The 26471-nt window shown below is 39.7% G+C and overlaps 1 protein-coding gene across 3 annotated transcripts in view; it reads right to left on the bottom strand.

Moving 5' to 3' along the window:
• LOC121871018 (delta and Notch-like epidermal growth factor-related receptor) overlaps positions 1–26471 on the bottom strand; it is a 340989-nt gene that overhangs the window by 161416 nt on the left and 153102 nt on the right. For all 3 annotated transcript variants that reach the window (XM_042373072.1, XM_042373071.1, XM_042373073.1), the window contains one exon: positions 551–611. In XM_042373072.1, the coding sequence (XP_042229006.1) occupies positions 551–611 (61 nt within the window). The remainder of the gene's footprint in view (positions 1–550; positions 612–26471) is intronic.

Below are 26471 nucleotides of genomic sequence, written 5' to 3'. Positions count from 1 at the left end.
CACGTTACTGAGTGAGAGATATATAGCGTAATGTAACGTAACAAACTAAACTAAACTAACCTCACCGTAATGTAACGTAACATATCTTGCATTCGGATTCTCAAAGGTTCATAATATAAATTTTCCCCGTACAACTATAGACACAAGAATATGCCCAGCTAGCATATATACCGAAGCTAAATAAAAAACATCACATCCCAAGTATTGCATCAAAATTTCACCGAGACTTTACCTTAACTAGAAATAATGTCATAACTTAAAATAGACATATTAACGTAAGAAACTTAGAGAGACTGAACACTGGATCTTGTCAGTTTCAATGTCTTTATGTATTTCTTTACTTATTGACGGCTAATTCTTAATACTTGCAAGGGGGATTGTTATTATAGTGTTGCTTCAGTATGTGGGCGGGTATTTCGTGTGTTGTAGTGCCTCAGTGTGTGGAAGTGTACCTAGTGTGTTATAGTGCTTCAGTGTGAGGAGGTGTACTTAGTGTGTTGTAGTGCCTCAGTGTGCGGAGGTGTACCTAGTGTGTGGTAGTGCCACCGACCTTTAAGATATAGAGCGCAGGAGCCACAGAGCCACGATACAGAGCACAAGCGTCGTCGAAGCTACAGAGGGAACAAGAGCAGGTTAATTAAACAAAGTTGTGATAAGGAGCTTTAAGTGTGTCGGCCACAAAGCTGAACATTATGAGTTTATGGTAAGTTTATCCTCTCAGCTCTATCCTGTAATCCCCGGCTGCCCTTACTTGCATGTTAATGTTGTGGTCTGGCTTCCCGCTGTACAGTACACTATACAGGTATGTTGTATAGTACATGCTGTATGGCACATGTTGTATAACGTAAGCTGTACAGCACATGTTGCATAACACATGTTGCATAACACATGTTGTATAACACATGTTGTATAACATATGCTGTATAGCACATATTATATACCACAGGTTGCACAATGTTGTACACCAAATATACACCACACATTGAATAGCACATGATGTATAACACATGTTGTATAGCACATGTTGTGTGTGTGTGTGTGTGTGTTCAACCCTTCTCATCTTGATACTCACGCCCACGAATCCTTACGAGTCTCAAAATAATGTAGAGAAATCAGTCCTGAAAAGTGTATTCAATTCACAGCGTCTCCAGCAGCGCCGACAAAATTGTTCCTATACGTAAACTCACCTCAGCTAATTACTTTACTCGAGGGAACTCTTGTTTTTGCCGAAATACCTCTCTCTCTCTCTCTCTCTCTCTCTCTCTCTCTCTCTCTCTCTCTCTCTCTCTTCTTTGGCTAAACATCGAAGGCTCAAGAACAGTATCCAGGTTCGAAATGACGTAAGGCAATGACTGAAATTATATTCTTGCAATCATGACAGCTGAGTAAGGAAAGGGTGAACCTGGAAAAGTATATAGAGCAGAGAGGACTAAAAGTGAGGGTTGGATTTCGTTGAAGTGAATGTATTAAGATTGTCTTCCGTCGGGGCGGGACAATGAGGAAGGATACCTCCAAGGCCAGGTGTGAGAGAAGTAATCCAGGGTTGGTGGACGTGACTTTTAGGGAGACTGAAGAGGTGATAGGAGGGCGAAGACGAATACTGAAGAGAAAGTCAAAATTTATGGGGGGGTCACCTGAAGATTAGGCAAACCCAGCTTATTTCAACTGTTGGTTAAACATTCTAACCTAACCTAACCTAACCTAACCTAACCTAACCTAACCTAACCTAACCTAACCTAACCTAACCTAACCTAACCTAACCTAACCTAACCTAACCTAACCTAACTTGACTTGATTTGACTTCACTTAACCTAACCTTTTCTCCCAGGTAGCGTTAGGGTAGTTAATCTTAAGGTGAAATAAACTAGGGTGTCTAATCTTAATGTAATTCGTTTTTTGTGTGTGTCTTGTGTACGTGTGACCTTCCCTCCTTTGTTCAGGAGTTGTAAATATAGTAACTCAATCATACCAGAATAGACAGTTTGTTTAGGTGTGTCATGATAATATAGACCTCAGATGAATTCGATAATCTGGATTTTTTTCTTCATTATTGTACATAGTTATGGCTTCTTGGGCTATACTGTGGGGCCGAAGGGAACGTGCACGCCTTATTGCCAGCCTTACTTAATAAAAGAGGCGAACTGATACGCTACTATCACTTTAAAGATCAATATTATGAAGAAATTAAACTCGCTGCTCTACTGCCTGTCAATAATGCACTGTTGGGATCACCTGAAGACTAGCCCCTTAGCTTATTTCACTTGATAATTTAACTCCGTAACATTACCTGGGAGGGTTAGGTATAGAATGGGTTACGATAGTGTAGAGCGGTTCAGTGGATACATCGCTTGTTCCATGGGTCGGTGGTTCGATCACCCAGCTGTAAATGGGTACTTGAAGAATGTGGTGTAGGTTATATGTAGAATGTGGTGTAAGTTATATGCAGAATGTGGTGTAGGTTATGTGTAGAATGAGGTGTAGGTTATATGTAGAATGAGGTGTAGCTTATGTGTAGAATGAGGTGTAGGATATATGTAGAATGAAGTGTAGGTTATATACAGAATGTGGTGTAGGTTATATGTAGAATGTGGTGTAGGTTATATGTAGAATGAAGTGTAGGTTATATGTAGAATGTGGTGTAGGTTATATGTAGAATGAAGTGTAGGTTATATACAGAATGTGGTGTAGGTTATATGTAGAATGTGGTGTAGGTTATATGTAGAATGAGGTGTAGCTTATGTGTAGAATGTGTAGGATATATGTAGAATGAAGTGTAGGTTATATACAGAATGTGGTGTAGGTATGGTGTAGTGTATATGTAGGTGTATACATATACAGAATGTGGTGTAGGTTATATGTAGAATGTGGTGTAGGTTATATGTAGAATGAAGTGTTATATGTAGAATGTGGTGTAGGTTATGTAGAATGAAGTGTAGGTTATATGTAGAATGTGGTGTAGGTTATATGTAGAATGTGGTGTAGGTTATATGTAGAATGAAGTGTAGGATATATGTAGAATGTGGTGTAGGTTATATGTAGAATGTGGTGTAGGTTATATGTAGAATGAAGTGTAGGATATATGTAGAATGAGGTGTAGGTTATATGTAGAATGAGGTGTAGGATATATGTAGAATGAAGTGTAGGTTATATGTAGAATGTGGTGTAGGTTATAAGTAGAATGAAGTGTAGGATATATGTAGAATGAAGTGTAGGTTATATGTAGAATGTGGTGTAGGTTATATGTAGAATGAGGTGTAGGTTATATGTAGAATGTGGTGTAAGTTATATGTAGAATGAGGTGTAGGTTATAAGTAGAATGAAGTGTAGGATATATGTAGAATGAAGTGTAGGTTATATGTAGAATGTGGTGTAGGTTATAAGTAGAATGAAGTGTAGGATATATGTAGAATGAAGTGTAGGTTATATGTAGAATGTGGTGTAAGTTATATGTAGAATGTGGTGTAGATTATATGTAGAATGTGATGTAGGTTATATGTAGAATGAGGTGCAGGTTATAATGTAGAATGAGGTGAGTGTACAACTTGGAAAAAGGATGCGGGAGCGTTCAGTACCGGTCATGCTGCCTCCTTGTGTACTGAAGGCTTAGTATACAGTGTGCTGTATCCACACTGTCCGTAACAGACAGTCATGGCTATGGAACCAACTTTCTCATTCATTCTTCAGAGTAACCTACTGTTGAAACTCCGCGCGCGCGCGCGCGCACACACACGATCATCCTCCAACCTGACCGTTTGTTGTTTTATGTAATTCAAAATTTCATCCGCCAGGGTCAGTATGCACCGTTCACTAAATCTTAACCTCACACAGCACAATGAAAGTGACTTCTGTGTGTTTTTTACCGTCTATAACCATATTGCAACTCTTACTCATCCCTTATATATCCTATGTATTACCTGCAACTCATTCCACATACAACCTGCTATAACCTACATATAACCTACACCTCATTCTACATATACCCTACAGTTGTCAAAGTGTAGATCAGACAGAGAACTCCCAGCATCTACACATTAATATTCTCTTCGGCTGCAGGGAAGGAGGGGAGTCTCCCAAGGGTACACAACTCGGTATCGACTTCGTCTCTTAGGGCGTGGCCCCGGCCTCCTAGCCTAACGCAAAAAAAAAAAAAAAAGACGTAACATAACAGAACATATAACAACATAACATATATGACCAAACATAACGTACCATTACATATCATAACCTAAATTAACCTAATCAAACCTCACCTAACATAGCAACCTAACCTAACCTAACCTGCACTTCTAAACCCCCATCAACTATATAATAAACAGTAGAAAATTATGATAATTAAGGAACACATTTCCACACACATGTTAATAAATAAAAAGGAAAATTGGGATTACCTTAATATTAACTATCCCTGATACTAACCTATCCTAACCTAACCTATCCCAACCAAACCAAACCAAACCTAACGTACCTTCACCTACTCTAATCTAACCTACTCTAATCTAACCTAATATAACCTAACCTAATATAACCTAACCTAATCTAACTTACTCCTAACCTAACCTAAACAAGCCCAATCTACCCGAACTTAACCTAACCCCCCTAGGTAGTGCCCAGGTGGTTAATCTTCAGGTGGAATAGGCTGGGGGGGTGAATCCTCAGGTGGTCCCAAGATTGATTTCAAGGGTCCCTACGGCGGTCAAGGAAACTCATGGAAGGAAGTTAAAGGATTAAGGCAACAGCTCGGCGTCTTGGTGAGTCACAACCACCTACCAAGATTCACCGAAATCCATTTTTATTTTCTTGAGTTGTCGCTTTCATAAGATAATAGACACAAGAACTGACAGTGATACAGCCGAAAATAGATTCACCAATCACAATCACCATCACATACGACCTTACTTTACCAAGTATTGCCACGTAAATTTGCGAGTACGAGACCCAGGGTGGGGTCAGTGCATCTTTGGTTGACTGTACACATGAGCACAGGCACGTACAGGCTGATTCATACTCTCAGTAAGGGGTGCAGGTTGACTCATACTCTCAGTAAGGGGTGCAGGCTGGCTCATACTAGCAGTAAGCCGTGGTGGCTGGCGCAGGGTTTCTGGGACCGCCAAACTCTTGTGGTCAAACTTAACTCTAGACAACCAAAGTTAGTGACGTTACCCGAGCAAAAAGCGAACCAGTTTTACTCTTGAATAAACTTGAAGAAAATCTCCACAAACTTGGATGACCATCGTTCAGGTACACAGCGTTGGAGATTTTTTTTAAAGAGAATTCTGAGACGACGAAAAAAAAAAAGAGGAGTAGTCCAAAAATAATTTAAAGGTGCGACGTGTGTGTGTGTGTGTCCCAGCTCAGCTCAGGTCGAGGGATAAGTCCTAGTGATAAATTATACCGCCTAGTCTAATACTCCGGTGTCAAGGAATACCTCAACTTCCTCTAATACTTCCTCGCTTCTACCAAGTTAAGTGAAATAAGCTAAATAGATAAATTAATTAAATTTAAACTGATAGTATAATTATATTTAATTAGGTTAGGTTAAGTACGGTTAAGTTAATTTGTTTAGGTTGCGTTAGAAGAAAAAGTTGAAAGTTATAAGGTAGATTAGGTTAGTGAGGTGAGGTTAGTTCAATCGAGATTAAGTTAGGGTGGGTCGATTTCAGTTTAGAGAGGTCATGTTAAGTTAGCTAACACTAGGTTAGATTAGAATAGAACAGGTTAGGTTTAAGATCGAATATGTCAAGTTAAATTATGTCAGATTAAGCTGGTTTGGTTAAGTTAGGCTAGAGAGGTTTAGGGTAGGTTAGGTTAGGTTAGATATGATCTGCGTCAGCAATCACAAGCGCACAATATATATTCATAAGCGCTCTTCATATCCCTAGCCTCCGGTAAACCATCTTCTTACGCTGGTAAATTAGAATTCTCGTAGCCTGTAGATGCTGCTTCAGGCGACAACAGCAAGTCTGTGTTCAATTCAGAGGAACTCAATAACCTAAAAACCACTGCACGTCTGGCGAGGCTCTTAAGAATATTGGCAAAAACTGTGTCTCCTCAGACGTCTCGAAATGGATTACCAAAATCAGCGATATAGAATAGGCAGGTACAGTATAACCAAGTTCCAGCAGGTCCGACATTTTTCTTATATCTACAGCAAGTTGATGGCGGGATGTGTTGTGTTATGAGGGGTGACACGCTTTCCGATGGCAATTAATACAATGATAGTAATATGTTGACGTCACCTTATTGAGCAAAAGAATGCCTAAATAGAGAGAGAGAGAGAGAGAGAGAGAGAGAGAGAGACTCCTGTCCTAATGGGCACAATTAAGAAAACTAGTATCTCTTACTCCCTGACCACAATCGCATACCCTACAAATATATATTGAGCATGGCGAATTAAATAAAATGTAGGTAAACAATATCATGGCATCCACAACACAGACAAACGTTAACTTAGCCAAAAAGAAAAAAAAAAGGCCAAGTCTGGTAATATGTCGACGTGAGGCCAAAGTCAAGGTCACAACAACAACTTAATTTACTCTCATCACCTAAGCCCAAACTTAAACACAGTTACAGTCTGCGTTAAAATATTTCAAAAGATATTCTCCACAAGAACAGCTGGTTGGAATGTTCACTTATGATCTGTCTGGGTGTTAAGGCGTTGAAATAAGTCATCACTTTAACTAGGCACCGCCAGACGTAAGTTACAACCTTGTTCATGGTGTATCGTAAATTAGTATTAAAGTTTATCTATTTAGAGAAACATGCATGGGAAGCACAAAGAGTTAAAACTGGAATTGAGTATCCAAGTGTTTTCAGCGAGTCATCACTAGTAGATGTCAGCTCAATACTGCTTGATTCCTTCACCTACAGACGGCTATGTTTGGATTATCTATGATAGGCTGCTTTAACCTATTCAACCTACCCTTTTCTTCTGGATTAGCTTGATGTAAATTAAATTTATCATTATTAAATTTGAACTGTGCCAGCAACTCTACGCCTGAATTTATCGCTGACGGAGAATGTCACTCACGGACCAATAAATTCTGGCCCACCAGTTTACTTGTTCTCGTTCATTACTGGCTGAAATTTCTGGCATTTCCTGAATAAAATTTTTGGAACATGTATCTCGCCACATAGATCCCCAGCTGCCGGATGATTTAATCCAATCTCGGGAACACCATAATAATATCTGCCAATTGACCAAGAAATAAAGTTTTTTTGGGAAAGACAAAAGTTTTGAATGTATGAACAAAATTGGTCAGGTTACTCAGACACAACTAATGGTGAGACAGCCGCGGTACGTGTTAACATGTGTTATGTTAACATATATAGGTGTTAACAGGTGTTATGTTAACATATGTAGGTGTTAACAGGTGTTATGTTAACATATGTAGGTGTTAACAGGTGTTATGTTAACATATGTAGGTGTTAACAGGTGTTATGCTAACATATATAGGTGTTAACAGGTGTTATGTTAACATATGCAAGTGTTAACAGGTGTTATGTTAACATATGTACAGTAGGTGTGAACATGTTTTGTGGATGTAAGTAATGCTTATTTTGTCATTTCAATGTGTTTCTGGTGGAATATATATTTTATGACGTTAACTTGTTTTGTTAAGAAATGATGTAGGATTAAAATGTGTTTTTTGTTTTGAAATAATCTGTTGCTGTTATTCTGTTACCATGTGTTGTTATTGTATTAACGTTTGTTGTTGTTATTATTATGTTGAGATGTGTTGTGGTTGTTGTGTTAACTGTTGTTTTGCTCTACCACCAGAACGGGATTGGCTTTATAGAGACTGTACCCTGTCGCAAGAATGGTGGGGTGGGCCCAAAGTGAAGAAGGGCAACGGAAAGAGAGAGAGAGAGAGAGAGAGAGAGAGAGAGAGAGAGAGGACAAGGGGATAGGAAATAAAATGTATAATTCATGTGGTACAAAGATATTATTCATCTGGGGTCAAGTCGTAAGATGAAATATGATATGATATACAGTGGTAAGTTTTATTCTCGCCAGACCCTTATGTCGCTACCTCCAGGGACCGGCGGAGGGCTGGAGCTCTCTCTCTCTCTCTCTCTCTCTCTCTCTCTCTCTCTCTCTCTATCTATCTATCTCTCTTTTTATTTATAATCTTTTCTTCGCGATCATTTTTATTCGTGGAGGTGATCAATGAACCCAGAGACCTCAAGGAAGGGAGGAATGGTAGGGGAGAATGATCCAGGAGAAGTGTAGAATATAACTAGAACGAGGTGAAATATGTGGAATGGCGGACACACACACACACACACACACACACACACACACACACACACACACACACACACACACACACACACACACACACACACTATATAAAGTGACACGTTTATCTCCACTTTGATAACATCGCTTCATATTAATTAAATTTGCATGTTAAGATGAGTCATGAGGACCCAACTAACTTACCTCTGGTGTTACTGTACATGCGTGGTGTTCCCTGGTGTTACTGTACATGAATGGTGTTCCCTGGTGTTACTGTACATGATTGGTGTTCCGTGGTGTTCCTGTACATGACTGGTGTTCTCTGGTGTTACTGTGCACTACTGGTGTTCTCTGGTGTTACTGTACATGACTGGTGTTCCCTGGTGTTACTGTGCATTACTGGTGTTCTCTGGTGTTACTGTACATGACTGGTGTTCCCTGGTGTTACTGTGCATTACTGGTGTTCTCTGGTGTTACTGTGCACTACTGGTGTTCTCTGGTGTTACTGTACATGACTGGTGTTCCCTGGTGTTACTGTGCATTACTGGTGTTCTCTGGTGTTACTGTGCATTACTGGTGTTCTCTGGTGTTACTGTACATGACTGGTGTTCCCTGGTGTTACTGTGCATTACTGGTGTTCTCTGGTGTTACTGTACATGACTGGTGTTCCCTGGTGTTACTGTGCATTACTGGTGTTCTCTGGTGTTACTGTGCACTACTGGTGTTCTCTGGTGTTACTGTACTGGTGTTACTGTACATGACTGGTGTTCCCTGGTGTTACTGTGCATTACTGGTGTTCTCTGGTGTTACTGTACATGACTGGACTGGTGTTGACTGGTGTTCCCTGGTGTTACTGTTACTGCACATGACTGGTGTTCTCTGGTGTTACTGTACATGACTGGTGTTCTCTGCTGTTACTGTACATGGCTGGTGTTCCTTGGTGTTACTGTACATACCTGGTGTTCCCTGGGTGTTACTGTACATGCCTGGTGTTACTGTACATTACTGGTGTTCCCTGTTGTTACTGTACATGACCGGTGTTCCCAGGCACGTACGACTGGTGTTCTCTGGTGTTACTGTACATGACTGGTGTTCCCTGGTGTTACTGTACATGACTGGTGTTCCCTGGTGTCTTGCACATGACTGGTGTTCCCTGGTGTTACTGTACATGACTGGTGTCTCTGGTGCACGTACATGACTGGTGTTCTCTGATGTTACTGTACATGACTGGTGCATTCCATTGGTGTTACTGTACATGACTGGTGTCTCTGGTGTTATTGTACATGACTCAGTGCCCCTGGTGTTACTGTACATGACTGGTGTTCTTCTGGGTGTTACTGTACATAACTGGTGTTCTCTCTGATGTTACTGTACATGACTGGTGTTCACGCTTGGTGTTACTGTACATGACTGGTGTCCCTGCGTTATTGTGCCACGACTAGTGTTCCTGGTGTTACTGTACATGACTGGTGTTCCCTGGTGTTACTGTACATGACTGGTGTTCCCTGGTGTTACTGTACATGACTGGTGTTCCCTGGTGTTACTGTACATGACTGGTGTTCCCTGGTGTTACTGTACATGACTGGTGTTCCTTGGTGTTATTTTACCTGGAGATAATACACCTCAGTTTAGTTTACCTAAAGATTATAATTTTACTCTAATGCTAACGTAACTTAACATAATATAAAACTAATTTAAAGCAATCTAATCTAATCTTGCTTAGTCCAACCAAATATAACCTAACCTAACCTAATATAACCAATCTGACCAAACCCTAACCCCTAGGTAGTGTTAGGATGGTTAAACTTCAGGTGAAATAACCTATAGTGTCTAAGCTTCAGGTGATATATTGATTGTATGTTATTCAGTGAACGTTTAATTTATAATTGATGGCAGGAAAGTCTTGACGTTCTATTCCGGACAATGTGAAAAAAGATTAATTTCCCTTCGAATGATTTCCCTGCCTGTCATACATTCTGAATACATTAATTACCCATCTAGTTTTTCGGTACTTGGTTCATTGCAGTGTTGGGGGTATAATTTGGCCCTGGCTTGCAATCTCTCTCTCTGAGTCAGTTTGTCTGTGCGTCTCACAAATACGACACTACACGACACGACACACACACAAAATCGCATTGCGGACACCAATATCGTCCAAGTGCCATTTTGTGCCTTTGTCGACTGTGGCCTCATGATCTGGCCGGGCCGCGGGATGTTTATGAGGAAATCCTCGTAAAATATGTATAAGCTTAGACTGCTACTGGGCAACACACGGGAGGAGGGGAGTGAAGGTCAACTTGCAATTGTTACTCATAATACTGGTGTATGTGTGTGTGTGTGTGCGTTATCTTTGAGAGCTGTATCTAAGCGAATATGATAACGCAGAGAGAGAGAGAGAGAATGAGAGAGAGAGAGAGAGAGAGAGAGAGAGAGAGAGAGAGAGAATAATTATAAGTCTATTAATCTGTCCTTCCCCTTAGTTGTGTAAGTTACTGCCTCACAAAGCCCAGAGGAGAGGAGGAGGAGGGGGGGAGAGGGAGAGGGAAGCAAAAGGAGGAGAAGGAGAGGAGATAGGGAACGAGAGAAGGAGAGGGGTAAGAGGCAATGAAGGTGGAAGGAGGGGAAGGAGAGTGGAAAGAGGGAGAATCAGGGAGGAATGAAGAGAGAGGGGAAGGAGGAAGGGGGGAGAGTGAAAGGAGGGAGAAAGAGGGACGCGGAGAAAGGAGGAGGAAAAAGGGAGGGAGAGAAGAGGAGGCGAAAAGGATAGCCGGAAAGGGGAAAAGGAGGAAAGAGGGAGAGAGAAGAGTTGTATAGAGTTTGGAAGGAGGAAGAAAAATGTACGGAGGAGGAGGAGAGGGAGAGGAGGAGGAAAGGGAAAGAAGGAGTGAAGGAGATGGTGGTAGTGGTGGAGGGTGATAATGTGATAACCCTCGCACAATACTCTGGCTTCAAGGGGAGGTTAGCCTCTACCTGACTAATGAAGTTAACCTCTTATATAGCCAAGAATACCTAGGTGAACCTCTCTAGTACCTCACAAAGCCTCTAACACAATCTAACTTATCCAATCCCTTACATAAACTAACTGAATTTACTCCGAACGTAACCTAACTTAACCTACCTCTAGCTTAATCTATTTTAAACAATTCCCTAACATAACTTGACCTACCTGTAACATAACCAAATTTATTCTATCCTCAATATAATTAAACTTAACCTACCACTAACATAACCTAACCCATCCCTATAGTAACCTTACATAGTATGACCCTAACCTAACCTAATTAACCGAACCAAATCTCTGTGGTATTCGTATGAAAATTCGTTCCAGTGCCAGAAATTAGCTTGGCTCATACAATCTTGTGTTAGTGTAGTGAGGCGGCGGCCAATAGTGAGGCCCCCCTGCAGGAGGAAGTGTGTGTGTTAAGCCTCGTGTGGAAGTGGTACTCATTACCTCATCATTTAATACGTCATACATCGAGGAGATAATGACAATGTAGCATTTTTCTAAACTCTTAACATGTATTCAAATAATGGACAATAATTTCAAGGCAGGTGAGATAATTACTAACGCTGATGTTTATATAATAATTTACTAAATCTCCTTCAATCTATAATAATGTTAAGAGTTTTTATTACTAATTTTATAGTTCTGAAAGTGTTGATGTTAAATTTCAATATTACTTAATTTTAACAAGATAGATCCAAAGCTAAAAGGTTTTGTTTTCAGTCATTGGCAAGTGTCTATAAAATGTTGATCGTCCAATGATTAATCATTCAAAAGGAAAAATAAGTTTCTAATTAGTTTTAGCCTTCCATTCCAACACTGTATAATTTCTTGAGACAAAAATAAAACACATTGGGACAGTACCTTTACAGTGAGGTAAGTGAAAATAGTCGAATGCAGTGACGGCCATACTGCCCTCCTGTGTACTGAGGCTAAGGCTACAGTGTGCTACATCCACACTGCCCCTAACATAAGCTAACTTAACTTACACTCCCATAACTTACCGCTAATATAACCAAAATGCACCTCCCCTTATATAACCAAACCAACCCCAAACTTCACTTAACTTATAATAGAACCTAACTTAACCTATCCCTAACAAAAACTAACCTAATCTAACCTAGAGATAATAAAATCTAACTTAACCCACCCCTAACAACCTACCCTAAACATTTACTTAACACACGTTTACTTTTCCTGGACACAAAAGCTTTGTCGTGAAATCGGGACAATCCATTATAAACATATTTTATGACGAATTTCGAAGGGTCAATTTCGTTAATTAAATTAAGTGTTGCAATGATATACAACGTTGTGTGTACAGCGAACTACTTGAGAAAATTTACGAAAGCAAACAAACATTACCTCAGAATTGAATTAGAATCTAGTATCTTATTAACTCGCTTTGCTTTATGAAACTTTAGAAATGTTTTGGTAAATACAGCTTGATGATTATAATTATCTATTAATAGCTCTCTATCCATCAACCCATCCAAGGCGGTGTACAATACCTATTTACAATTATCTTACAATACATCATAGGTAAGCACAACCTCCCACAATCACAATTAGTTCTTAAGAATAACATCTTTGAACGTACAGAGACTGTCAATAACGTGATTAGGCTTAAATGTGCCTCTAATCTGTAACTGAGGATAAAAGTTATTTTTGTTTGGCTGCCTCAGTTTAGCAAGTTATTTGCTAAGGACAGTATATGCCAAAATACTTTGCACTTAATCCATTTAGTAACTTGCAATGTTTCATAAACTGGAATTTAAAATGAAGGGTAGTAAAATTGTAACAGATTTCATAGACTCCGGTGACTAAGGCTGCTACAAGACTTACAACTAACTGTCTGGAATAGATGAGGAAAACTTGGTAGTTAAGCATGTAAAGGTTCCCTATATATAAAGGTAGAAGGTGAAACATTAGTGTGATCTGTCAAGATATCATGGAAGGACAGTTTACCATTAGGCTCCTGCTCAGATGTGAACTCGATGTTCGGGTGGCGGGATTTTAGGTAATTTAAGAATACATAAATGTTCGCTTGAGATCTAAAATATAAAGAAGGTATCATCTACATAGTGACGATATAATAAAGGCTCGTGTGTGTGTGTGTGTGTGCGCGCACTTTTATAAGTGAACGTACAATACCTCATTTTATCCATGTCTCGCTGTTTGGTGGACAGGGGCAGAAATATCTAAATGACTGCAGGAGACAGCCGTAGATCATACAACAGTGCCGCCCGAGACAGGGGCGAGACTGGCTGGTCCTCAGTACACAACATCTACAGCGGCGTCGCTCAGTATCCCACAAGGCTGTTGGTCTTAGCAGACTTTCACCAAACTTGAGATATAAAAGTTGATTTTCAGCCTGGAGTGTTTTTATGTGAGGGAGAGTTTTCATGTCACAAGTCTGTAAGAGTGGTGTGGTGTGGTGGTGGTGTAGTGATGGTATGGTGATGGTGTAGTAATGGTGATGTGATGATGCAGTGTCGGTGTGGTGATGGTGTAGTGTTGGTGTGTTGATGATGTAGTGATGGTATGGTGATGGTGTAGTAATAGTGATGTGATGATGCAGTGTCGGTGTGGTGATGGTGTAGTGTTGATATGGTGATTGTGTAGTCTTGGTGTGGTGGGTTGGTGTAGTGTTGGTGTAGTGTTGATGTGGTGATGTGGCGTAGTTTTGGTGTGGTGATGGCGTAGTGTTGGTGTGGTGGTGTGTTGTAGTGTTGGTGTGGTGGTGTGTTGTAATGGTGGTGTGATGAAGTGTTTGTGTGGTGGAGTGGTGGTAGTGTGGTTTAGTGGTTGAATGGTGTGGTGAAGTGGTGGTGTGGTGAAGTGGTGGTAGTAAGGTTTAGTGGTAGAATGGTGCAGTGTGGTGTATTGTTGGTGTGGTGGTGGTGTGGTATGGTGGTAGTGAAAGGTTTTTGAAATGCCAGAAGAACTTAAGATTTATATGAAACAAGACGTGAAACGTTATAGAAGCGTCGAGAATGATATATAAAGATGAAACATTTAAAGAAGTTCAGTACTTGAAGTGTCCTACAACATGGAATGAAACGGTTTGCAGACTTCAGGAAATCCAGAAAAAAAAAGATGTTCAGAGGTTCCAGAAGCTTTTGGAGGTCAAGAGACAGGAGGTTGAAACGTTTTAAAAGCATCAGAAGATCTCGAGACGTGGAGATGAAACGTTCTAGAGGCTTCACCATGACTCGAGTCAAGGAAGATGAAACGTTTAAGAACCGTCGGGGATTTCTGGGTAATCTTGAATTCCCGGACGAGAAAGATGAAATCCGGGTGAAGTGGGCGGGGATTAACTGGAATATCAGGAGGCCGATGAGACACGAATACAAATCTCAGGAAGCGAGATCTGGGAGGATTTTAGAGCCTAGGGGATGACTACAGGATTACCTTCACTCCTCTAGACTGGAACTCTATAACACGGCGACTGAGTTATTACAAACATCAAAAAGTAACCAAATTTACATAATACTGTACCTGAATGAAGATATAATATAGGATACGACATATATACGCGTTGTATTACAGGCTTGGATACATAATACCAATGGCATAAATTGGTAAGGAACACCAAGTGAATTTTACCCTATCAGTCACTGTTATACTGTCACTGTACAATGTAATGGGAGATTCAGTGGTATTTGAATCTTACTCTCGGAAATAAGCCTTAACATTAATGATTTTTTATCTCAATTATATTCACACGTATATCCAGTACAGGTATAGGTACAGTGATTACTATAATGAAGCTGTATTGAAGCATAGTGCATTTTTAGTGTTATTAATTAATATTATTAGTATTAGTATTATTTTGGTTGTTGCTGTTGTTTTCTTATACAAACAATGTGATAAACGCAAACGCACCACCATATAAATGTACACATACGACAATATTATCAACTGGACGATATCCCTCACACAGGTTGCCATCAACTTAACATCCAATAAGGTTCATTATTTCCTCTTTGAGACAGAGGCGCCCTCGTTATGCACAGGTATTACCACCACTTACCTGTTATCATTATGAACGCAGCTCTGTTGACCGTCCATAACAACACCATTACCATCAACCCTCACCATTATTTTCCCACACGATCATTACCCTCCACCATCACTATCAGCAGTCAGTGAGTGTGTCCGCCATCACCATCCTCAACAGCCGGTGATAATACCATTCCCGGGAGAGCTTCCTGCTTCTTAGTGCTGCGGGGGCCATAAAATTCTGGCCAGTATATTTCGTGGACGGCAAAATTTTTGGCAAGAATGTTTCTGAGGTGAAAGGCTCGGAAATGAAGGTCACTTGGTTAAGACAAGAGCTGGACGCGTATAGGTTGGTACATGTCTTTACCTGAGCTGTTGTTCACTTTATTTGAGCCTCAGGGAGCAATATACCGTAACAATAGTTTTTATCGCCATTGTCTGAAAGAAACATTAAGTAGCTGTCTTCGTCGTGTTGTTTGTGTTTCCTCCCTTGGCGAGCCTTGAGGGTTAAAATATTCATATATGGGAAAAATGCCCCCTTAAGGATGCTGAGGTCAAATTCCAAGTTCCAATACTCGAAACACTGTATCTTTTACAGATATAATTCAGTTGTAAAAGCGATACTGATAATGATAAGGAATTTCTTCCTTACAAATCATGATTGAAAATGGGATGGGAGTTGGTAGTTCAGGTGTGAGGACGATACCTCAGGTGGACGACGTGGTGCATCGTACCTACTGACATAAGAACATAAGAATGGAGGAAACTGCAGCGGGCCTATTGACCCATACTGGGCAGTCCCGTTTATACCCAACCCCTATTGCTCATATAAGCATCCAACCTATGTTTGAAGCTATCCAACGTATTCGAGTTAATGATGATATTTGGTAACTTGTTCCATTCATCCACTACTCTGTTTCCAAACCAGTGTTTACCAATTTCGCGCCTAAATCAAAATTTTTCTAATTTAAAACCATTGTTACGAGTTCGCTCCTGGTTGGATAGTTTGAGTACCTTTGTAATGTCCCCTTTGTTTAGCCCTGACTTCCATTTATGCACCTCTATCATGTCGCCCCTCGCTCTACGTCTCTCGAGGGAATGCAAATTAAGATGCTTTAACCTGTCTCTGTACTCAAGGTTCCTAATACCCGAGATTATTAGTCTTGTCATTCTCCTCTGAATTCTTTCCAAGGATTCTATATCCATTCTGTCATACGGTGACCAAAACTGCACTGCGTAATCCATGTGAGGTCTCACAGGTGCAAGATATAATCTTAAGATGACCTCGCTAGTCTTGTAACTACCACTCCTTTGTATGAACCCAAGTACTTTATTAGCCTTGTTACGAGCAAAAACACATTTTTTACTTGGCTTAAGATTCCTACTTATCATTACTCCTAAATATCTCTCGCAGTCGGATTTCTCAATGGCATCGTTGTTCATCTAGTATCTGGTTTCCCTGTTTACGTCTCCTATACTGAGTACTTTACATTTGTCCACATTGAATTTCATCTGCCATTTTTCAGACCATTCGAAATTTTTTTTAGATCTTCCTGTAGTTTTGCGGAGTCCTCGTCAGATTTAATTACACGTCCTATTTTAGTGTCATCAGCAAATTTACTTATGTTGCTGTCTATGCCGATATCTATGTCGTTTATGTATATAATAAATAATAATGGTCCAAGTACTGAGCCTTGAGGAACTCCACTAGTGACGTTGCTCCAATGGGATTTAGTGCCGTTAATGCTCACTCGCTGTTTCCTGTCCTGTAACCACGCCCTAATCCATTTTAGAAAATTACCTTTAATGCCATGTGCTTCTACCTTTCTTATTAGTCTTTCATGGGGGACTCTGTCGAAGGCTTTGCTAAAATCAAGATATACCACATCATAATTGCGCCCCTCATCCACCGATTCGAAAACTGATGAAAAGAATGTTAATAAATTAGTTAGACATGAACGCCCTCTTGTGAAGCCATGCTGGGAATCATTGATCAATTTGTGCTTCTCTAGGTGGTTTCGAATAGAGTTTGAAATGATTGCTTTCAGTAATTTGCCTACAATTGATGTTAGACTGATTGGACGGTAGTTAGAGGTTAGTGATCTATCCCCCTTCTTGAAAATCGGTAACGATGAAACTGATGATTGACAGTCTGACTGATTATATTTGTCTAAATTACAGAATCTGACGTCTTATCAGTTTCAGTCATGTGACGCCACATTCAGTTAAAAATGGAGATTCCTATTTTAAAATAATGTAACCCCCCCCCCACCCCATACACGCTCAGTTTGGCCTATCAGTTCGACTACACAAACCGATTTTCGCAGTCCAGTTTGTGAGTGTGAGGTTAGTTCGAACTAAACGTCTGGCTCGCGAACTGATGGGACTGCCTTAAAAAACTGACTGCAGTTCGCGTGGCCTGAAGGCAGCTCTGGCCTCGTTTCAGTTTTGGCCTTCAAGTATTCCTTCCGTAGTAAAGAAGTCCAAATTACTCTGCAGGTTTCAGGTACGATCTTACTCAATGCTTATGCAGAAATCGTAGTGGGAGAACTTCAAATCCTCGTAGGATCGTCCAGTTGTAGGGAATCTCAGTATAGCTGTCAGTCTTTCATGAAGTGATATTGATTTCCGCATGCAAATACCCTTTCTTGATAAGGAGCTCTACGACTGACATTAACTTCAAGTTTGTTTCTTGGTACATTCGAAGGTAGTTGAACCAATCACCACTCTCCAATCTTAGTTGTCAACAGCCTAGTATGAGAAAGTTTCGCTCTCTTCAGTAGCCAGCCTTTAGACCATTTTTCACGAGAGCGCCTCTTTTCCTTTTCCAATACTCAACGATATTATTTCAACGTCTCCATGAGTGAGTGGAATGGTCATGGCTGTCCAAACGCTATGGTGCCCCTGTGAGAACTGAGGTCTGGCCATCAAGCGGAACTGAATCGTGTGTGTGCAAACAGCTATACAATTCTTTTCAGTCGGATTGACATGCTGAACAGAGCATGTATGTGGGGCTTAACAGAATTATAGATAAAAAAAAACACACACACGCACACATACTGAAAACGTTATAAAAATTACCTCGAATTTCCTGGAGGAGGCCAGCTGGGGAAGGGGGGGTCAGCCTCCTCGATAAGCTTAAACCCCACCCTCTCGGAATGAGACATTTGATCCAAAAAGATAGACGGTAGCTACCATCCCCTCCTCGATTTTTGGAGAGATCCCACCTCTAAGGTCACTTAGAGTGTGCCACTCGAACAGCAAGTGTTTAATAGTCAAGGACCAGGCAGCCATCGCATACTGGTTAGGGCTCTTGGGCCATCAGATGGCCGAGTGTCAAGCTCGAGTGGTCAACGTAAAGTCTGGCCAAGTCTCCTATATCTGTGGCATTTACGTATTCGTCGAAGGAAGAAATTCATTTGTAATCTCCCGAGGCCTATTTGGGCCAGTAGTGGCATCCCAACAACGCTGCCAGGCAAGACGTACAGCAGTTCTAATACCAGGACGCGTATTCCAATATGGGCCTGATGGCCACGTTACTCTCTTAAAGGAATTACTTCGGTATCTCAAGGACAGTGGGTGCATTGGGTTAAAAGACTTGAAGGACACCCCTCGAGTCATTAAAAAGGGTGAAAAACCAGTTATCAAGGGTGATAATCACTTTCAAGGCAAGAAGAATTACTAATAACTCAGCAGTAAAGATTGAAGTGGCAGTAGGTAAAACACCGCTTCGAGGAAAAATAGAAAGTCTTCTCCAATTCTGATGCCAACATCAGACTTACAACCATCAGTAAAGACAGGAAGCATGCTGGGATGCATGCTATAAAACATTAGACGCTGCATTTGTTACTGATAATTAACCTTTGTCTCGGTCAAGTGTCGACAGAAGTGCAACTCGGGGAGAGACCATGGTGCAACTGCCGGAAACTATACTGGACAAACTGGTCTATGAGGGCGATGGAGATTATTTGTCACCGCATAAGCACGTTATCTAAAAGGCCTAGACAACCGTGGATAGTTAGTATACAGAAGGTAGTCATCCTCCCCAACAAACGAGAACTCTTTGGAGAATCTGGGAACCTCTGGATGCGATACCAGCACTGAATTATCAGTGACTTGAGTCGCAGTTTCAATAACATCTCCCCAGCATCAACCAAGAGGCTCGGGATTGGGAAGTCTCAAAAGCCCCAGTGGCCAGATGAATACCAGCTTGGTGGGTGACATCTAATATTTTCAAGGTAATCAGTGTTGCCAAGGAGTATAGCTCGCATCCATAGTCGATCTTTGACGCCACTACCACCCTGTGTAAGCGGAGGAGGGTACCACGATCAGCTCCATGAGAAGTGTGAGCCAACACCTGGGGAACATCCAGTGAACGATGACACGAAGTCTTGAGAGACATAAAATGAGAAACCCAGTGAAACTGATGATGATGATGAAATAAAATAATGATGATAATGATGCTGGTCATAATATGAGATAAGGATGATGATACTGGCTATGATAATGATGCGGACGGTAATGCTATGAACCAAGAATGATGATGATATTGGCTATGATGATGATGATGGACATGATATGGGAGCCCAAGGATGATTATGATGATGATGATATTCATGATGTGAAAATATGCTGACATTGAGGTGTCTATAATCAATCGATAATGATGATGCTGACGCTGAAATGTGCATAATGACAGTCGAGAATGATAAGAGACAATATTAAACACATCTAATGATCGTCATGGACGGTAATGGATGAGGAGACGGGAGATGAGGAGCAGAATATGAATGATGATGGGTGTAATAATGAAGGAGATGATGAAGGATAATGAAGATGTGTGTCTGATGTCTCTCTCTCCCTCGTAAACACTCAAGACTTCCTTCCTTCTTATAAGTTCCGTCCGAGAGAAAAACACTTTACTAAATGACAGACAGGTCTTTACTATATAAGAGACAGGTCTTTACTATATTACAGACAGGTCTTTACTATATAACAGACAGGTCTTTACTATATAACAACCAGGTCTTTACTATATAACAACCAGGTCTTTACTATATAACAACCAGTTCTTTACTATATAACAACCAGGTCTTTACTATACAACAGACAGGTCTTTACTATATAACAACCAGGTCTTTACTATATAACAGCCAGGTCTTTACTATATAACAACCAGGTCTTTACTATATAACAACCAGGTCTTTACTATACAACAGACAGGTCTTTATTATATAACAGCCAGGTCTTTACTATATAACAACCAGGTCTTTACTATATAACAACCAGGTCTTTACTATATAACAACCAGGTTTTTACTATATAACAACCAGGTTCTTTTCTATATAACAACCAGGTTTTTACTATATAACAACCAGGTCTTTTCTATATAACAACCAGGTCTTTACTATATAACAGCCAGGTCTTTACTATATAACAACCAGGTCTTTACTATATAACAGCCAGGTCTTTACTATATAACAGACAGGTCTTCACTATATAACAACCAGGTCTTTACTATATAACAGACAGGTCTTTACTATATAACAGACAGGTCTTTACTATATAACTGCCAGGTCTTTACTATATAACAGACAGGTCTTTACTATATAACAACCAGGTCTTTACTGTATAACAGACAGGTCTTTACTGTATAACAGCCAAGCCTTTACTATATAACAGCCAGGTCTTTACTATATAACAACCAGTTCTTTACTTTATAACAACCAGGTCTTTACTATATAACAGACAGGTCTTTACTGTATAACAAAGGTCTTTACTATATAACAGCCAGGCCTTTACTATATAACAGACAGGTCTTTACTATATAACAACCAGGTCTTTACTATATAACAGACAGGTCTTTACTGTATAACAAAGGTCTTTACTATATAACAGCCAGGTCTTTACTATATAACAGCCAGGCCTTTACTATATAACAGCCAGGTCTTTACTATATAACAACCAGTTCTTTACTATATAACAACCAGGTCTTTACTATATAACAGACAGGTCTTTACTGTATAACAAAGGTCTTTACTATATAACAGCCAGGCCTTTACTATATAACAGACAGGTCTTTACTATATAACAACCAGGTCTTTACTATATAACAGACAGGTCTTTACTGTATAACAAAGGTCTTTACTATATAACAACCAGGTCTTTACTATATAACAGACAGGTCTTTACTATATAACAGACAGGTCTTTACTGTATAACAAAGGTCTTTACTATATAACAGCCAGGTCTTTACTATATAACAGACAGGTCTTTACTGTATAACAAAGGTCTTTACTATATAACAGCCAGGCCTTTACTATATAACAGACAGGTCTTTACTATATAACAACCAGGTCTTTACTATATAACAGACAGGTCTTTACTGTATAACAAAGGTCTTTACTATATAACAGCCAGGTCTTTACTATATAACAACCAGGTCTTTACTATATAACAGCCAGGTCTTTACTATATAACAATCAGTTCTTTACTATATAACAACCAGGTCTTTACTATATAACAGACAGGTCTTTACTGTATAACAAAGGTCTTTACTATATAACAGCCAGGCCTTTACTATATAACAGACAGGTCTTTACTATATAACAACCAGGTCTTTACTATATAACAGACAGGTCTTTACTGTATAACAAAGGTCTTTACTATATAACAGCAGGTCTTTACTGTATAACAGACAGGTCTTTACTATATAACAGCCAGGTCTTTACTATATAACAACCAGTTCTTTACTATATAACAACCAGGTCTTTACTATATAACAGACAGGTCTTTACTGTATAACAAAGGTCTTTACTATATAACAGCCAGGCCTTTACTATATAACAGACAGGTCTTTACTATATAACAACCAGGTCTGTACTATATAACAGACAGGTCTTTACTGTATAACAAAGGTCTTTACTGTATAACAAAGGTCTTTACTATATAACAGCCAGGTCTTTACTATATAACAGCCAGGCCTTTACTATATAACAGCCAGGTCTTTACTATATAACAACCAGTTCTTTACTATATAACAGACAGGTCTTTACTATATAACAGCCAGGTCTTTACTATATAACAGCCAGGTCTTTACTATATAACAGCCAGGTCTTTTACTATATAACAGGTCTTATATATATAACAGACAGGTCTTTACTATATAACAGCCAGGTCTTACTATATAACAGGTCTTTACTATATAACAGACAGTCTTTACTATATAACAGCCAGGTCTTTACTATAACAGCCAGTCTTTACTATATAACAGCCAGGTCTTTACTATATAACAGACAGGTCTTTACTATATAACAGACAGGTCTTTACTATATAACAGCCAGGTCTTTACTATATAACAGCCAGGTCTTTACTATATAACAGACAGGTCTTTACTATATAACAGCCAGGTCTTTTACTATATAACAGCCAGGTCTTTACTGTATAACAAAGGTCTTTACTATATAACAGCCAGGTCTTTAGTATATAACAGACAAGTCTTTACTATATAACAACCAGGTCTTTACTATATAACAGCCAGGTCTTTACTATATAACAGCCAGGTCTTTACTATATAACAGACAGGTCTTTACTATATAACAGCCAGGTCTTTACTATATAACAGACAGGTCTTTACTATATAACAGACAGGTCTTTACTATATAACAGCCAGGTCTTTACTATATAACAGCCAGGTCTTTACTATATAACAGACAGGTCTTTACTATATAACAGCCAGGTCTTTACTGTATAACAGCCAGGTCTTTACTATATAACAGACAGGTCTTTACTATATAACAGCCAGGTCTTTACTATATAACAGCCAGGTCTTTACTATATAACAACCAAGTCTTTACTATGTAACAGACAGGTCTTTACTATATATCAGCCAGGTCTTTACTATATAACAGACAGGTCTTTACTATGTAACAGATAGATCTTTACGAAGAAGGACAAAGAAGGTAAGGTGATAAGGTACCTGGATCGAACTTTCTGTAATAAAGACAGAAATGGGAGGATGAGAGTGTGTTTGCCAGGAGCTGGGGTGGATGATATAGTTGACATGATGGACAATATTATCATGTCAGGTAATGGGAAGAAGCCCATTATCTACCTTGGTGCAGGAGGAAAAAATATTGGCCTTTGTAAGAGCGAAGAAATCCTTGATAAGTTCAAGGCATTTATTGACCGTATTAGGGTGAAAGGAGGGATTTCTCTCATATGTGGTGTCCTGCCTAGAAGGAGAGTTGGCAGTGAATGTTTGTCAAGGGCATTTGGTGTCAACGGTCGTCTTGACAGATATTGTAAGTCAATATCAGTTCCATTCATTGACCACTAGGACAACTTCTACGGCAGAAGGGACCTGTATGCAAGGGGTGGGGTGCATTTACTGTATCTAAGGACGGGGTGGCAACCCTGGCTCCCTCTCTCGAGAAGGCAATTCAAAAGATGTCGAAGTACAGGAGTCGAGGAGACTGCAGTGGGCGCGGGATTACATAGTGAAAGGTTACATAGAAATTGCGTTAGGAAATATAATAAATCTAATATAATAAATCTAAATTGAACAGACAAATAATTTGGATTGAATTAATCAATGGTAGGGAAAAATTAATCACAGCAGAAATATATAGACCTCCTCATCTCGTTAAGGTTAATGGGCAACTTATTTGTGATGAAATACGTATGGCATCCAGACATAGCAAAGTCTGAAGTAGGCGACTTTAACTTAAGTCAAATAGATTGGACCGACCTACATAAGAACATAAGAAAATAAGGAATCTGCAATAGACGGGTTGTCCTGTGCATAGCAGCTCCTGTCGAGAGTTACTAGCACTCTCTATCATCCATGAATCTATCTAGCCTCTTATTAAAACTTTCCAGCGTTCCCGCACTTACTAAAAAGTTGCTAAGCTTGTTCCACTCGTCCACCACCCTATTTGTGAACCAGTTCCTTCCTATCTCCCTCCTAAATCTAAACTTATCCAACTTAAATCCGTTGCTAAGAGTCTTATCCTGCTCGGATATTATAAAAACTTGATCTATATCCCCTTTATTGATTCCTTTCACCCACTTAAATACTTCTATCATATCTCCCCGCACTCTTCGTCTTTCTAGGGAATGCAAGTTTCGTTTCTTTAACCTATCTTGATATGGTAGGTTTCTAAGTCCCGGAATCATTTTCGTCATTCTTCGTTGCACCGACTCAAGTGAATTGATATCCATTCTATAATAAGGGCACCAGAACTGAACCGCATAATCGAGGTGCAGCCTGACTAGCGCAAGATATAGTTGCAATGAGACCTCTGCAATCTTATTACTTACCCTTCTAGATATAAAACCTAATACTCTGTTTGCCTATTTCGAACATTAACGCACTGTTTTCTAGGCCGAAGGTCAGGGCTTACAAGTACCCCTAGGTCTCTTTCACAAGTCGACTTCTCTAGGTTGATGTTGTTAAGGCTGTATACATTATAAGTATTTGTTCTTCCAATATTAAGTACGCTGCGCTTGCTGGTGTTGAATTTCATTTGCCATTTTTCTGACCACTCCTGCAGTTTATTTAAATCCTCCTGTAGTGCATTTGCATCCTGCCCTGCATTAATCTGCCGCCCTATTTTGGTGTCATCCGCAAACTTGCTTATATCACTGCTGATCCCAGTATCTAGATCGTTTATGTAGATTATGAACAAGAGTGGGCCCAGTACTGACCCCTGGGGAACCCCACTGGTTACACAGCCCCACTCAGATTTAACACCATCTACGCTGACCCTCTGCATTCTATCGGTGAGCCATGATTTTATCCAATTTAAAACTTTCCCCTCGATACCATGAGCCTTAACTTTTCTCAGAAGCCTCTGATGCGGTACTCTGTCAAATGCTTTGCTAAAGTCTAAGTAAATAACATCGTAATTTTCGTCATTATCTACTACCCCGAAGACTTTCCTAAAAAACGTCAGCAGATTTGTTAGACAAGATTTTCCCTTTGTAAACCCATGTTGAGAGTCATAGATTAATTTACTTTTCTCTAAATGCGATAGGATGCTATTTGCTATAATTGATTCAAGAAATTTCCCCACTGTATGATATATATGGACACAAAGTAGTACCTTCAGCTGTATATTGTTATATTACTCTTATTAATTATGTATAGTAAAGTATTGCAGAACATGTATTAATTCTATGTAATATTCCATTTATTGTGCACCATGTTATGTATATAAATTATCACATTTAAACTTTATGTATTCAGCTTGTGAATGCTGGCATCTGTACAGGCCAGCGCGTAGTAATACATAGATAGATGTAAAGACAGAGAAGACTGAGTCCTGGTGGTGTGACCACGGGCTTCTGCGTCCCATTGTAAATATCTCCCGTACGAGAACAGAACCTACTTTTAAAGACAACAAGTGTTTGTGTATACCCTCAGTAGTATAGAACATTCTTTGGGTATCCCTAGCAACACGCTAGACCCACTACTGACTCAAACTGATCGGCAGGTAATTTGACGCTCTGTCTCCCTTTTTGAATATGGGTACCACATATGCCTGTTTCCACAAGTCTGGCACAACTCCGGTGTCTAATGATTTTGTAAATAAATTTACGAGGGGTCCGCTAATCTGTTCCCTACACTCTTTCAAGACTCGAGGGAAAATTTCATCCGGCCCTGGGGATTTTGTCTTCTTTAATTTATTTATCCTCTTAAAAATGTCCTCTTTTCTGATAGTGATATTCTTTAATTTCTCATCTTCCTTTCCCCTAAATATCAGTTCCACCTCTGGAATTTCCTCGCGAATTTCTTCTGTGAAAACTGATAAAAAGTAGCTGTTCAATGCTTTGCTTATTTCTTCACTGCCATTGATCACTTCCCCCCTCCCTGACTTTAAAGGCCCAACTTTGTCCTTGACCTTTGTTCTAAGTACCTGGAAAAATCCCTTGGGATTCGCCTTGGATTCTCTTGCTATTCTGATTTTATAGTCTCTCCTTGCTTTCCTTACATTTTTCTCAACATTCCTAGATAGTTCATTATACCTATTTCTGAGCTGCTCCTCCCCTCCTTTTAATTTTTTATAAATTCCTTTCTTTATTCCTATGTCATGTTCAAGTTTTCTGGTCATCCACCTTGGCTCATTCTTATTTGACCTAATTTTTCTGTATGGTATATTTTGTTCTTGTGCTTTATGTAGTATACTAGTGAATATATTATAGTCATGATCAATTGTTGTG

The sequence above is a fragment of the Homarus americanus genome, unplaced genomic scaffold (genome assembly GCF_018991925.1).
Source record: "Homarus americanus isolate GMGI-L3 unplaced genomic scaffold, GMGI_Hamer_2.0 scaffold52512, whole genome shotgun sequence".
In the NCBI taxonomy this organism is placed as follows: Eukaryota; Metazoa; Arthropoda; class Malacostraca; order Decapoda; family Nephropidae; genus Homarus; species Homarus americanus.
The sequence above is the reverse complement of the archived record's forward strand: the minus strand, read 5'-3'. Positions and strand labels throughout refer to the sequence as shown.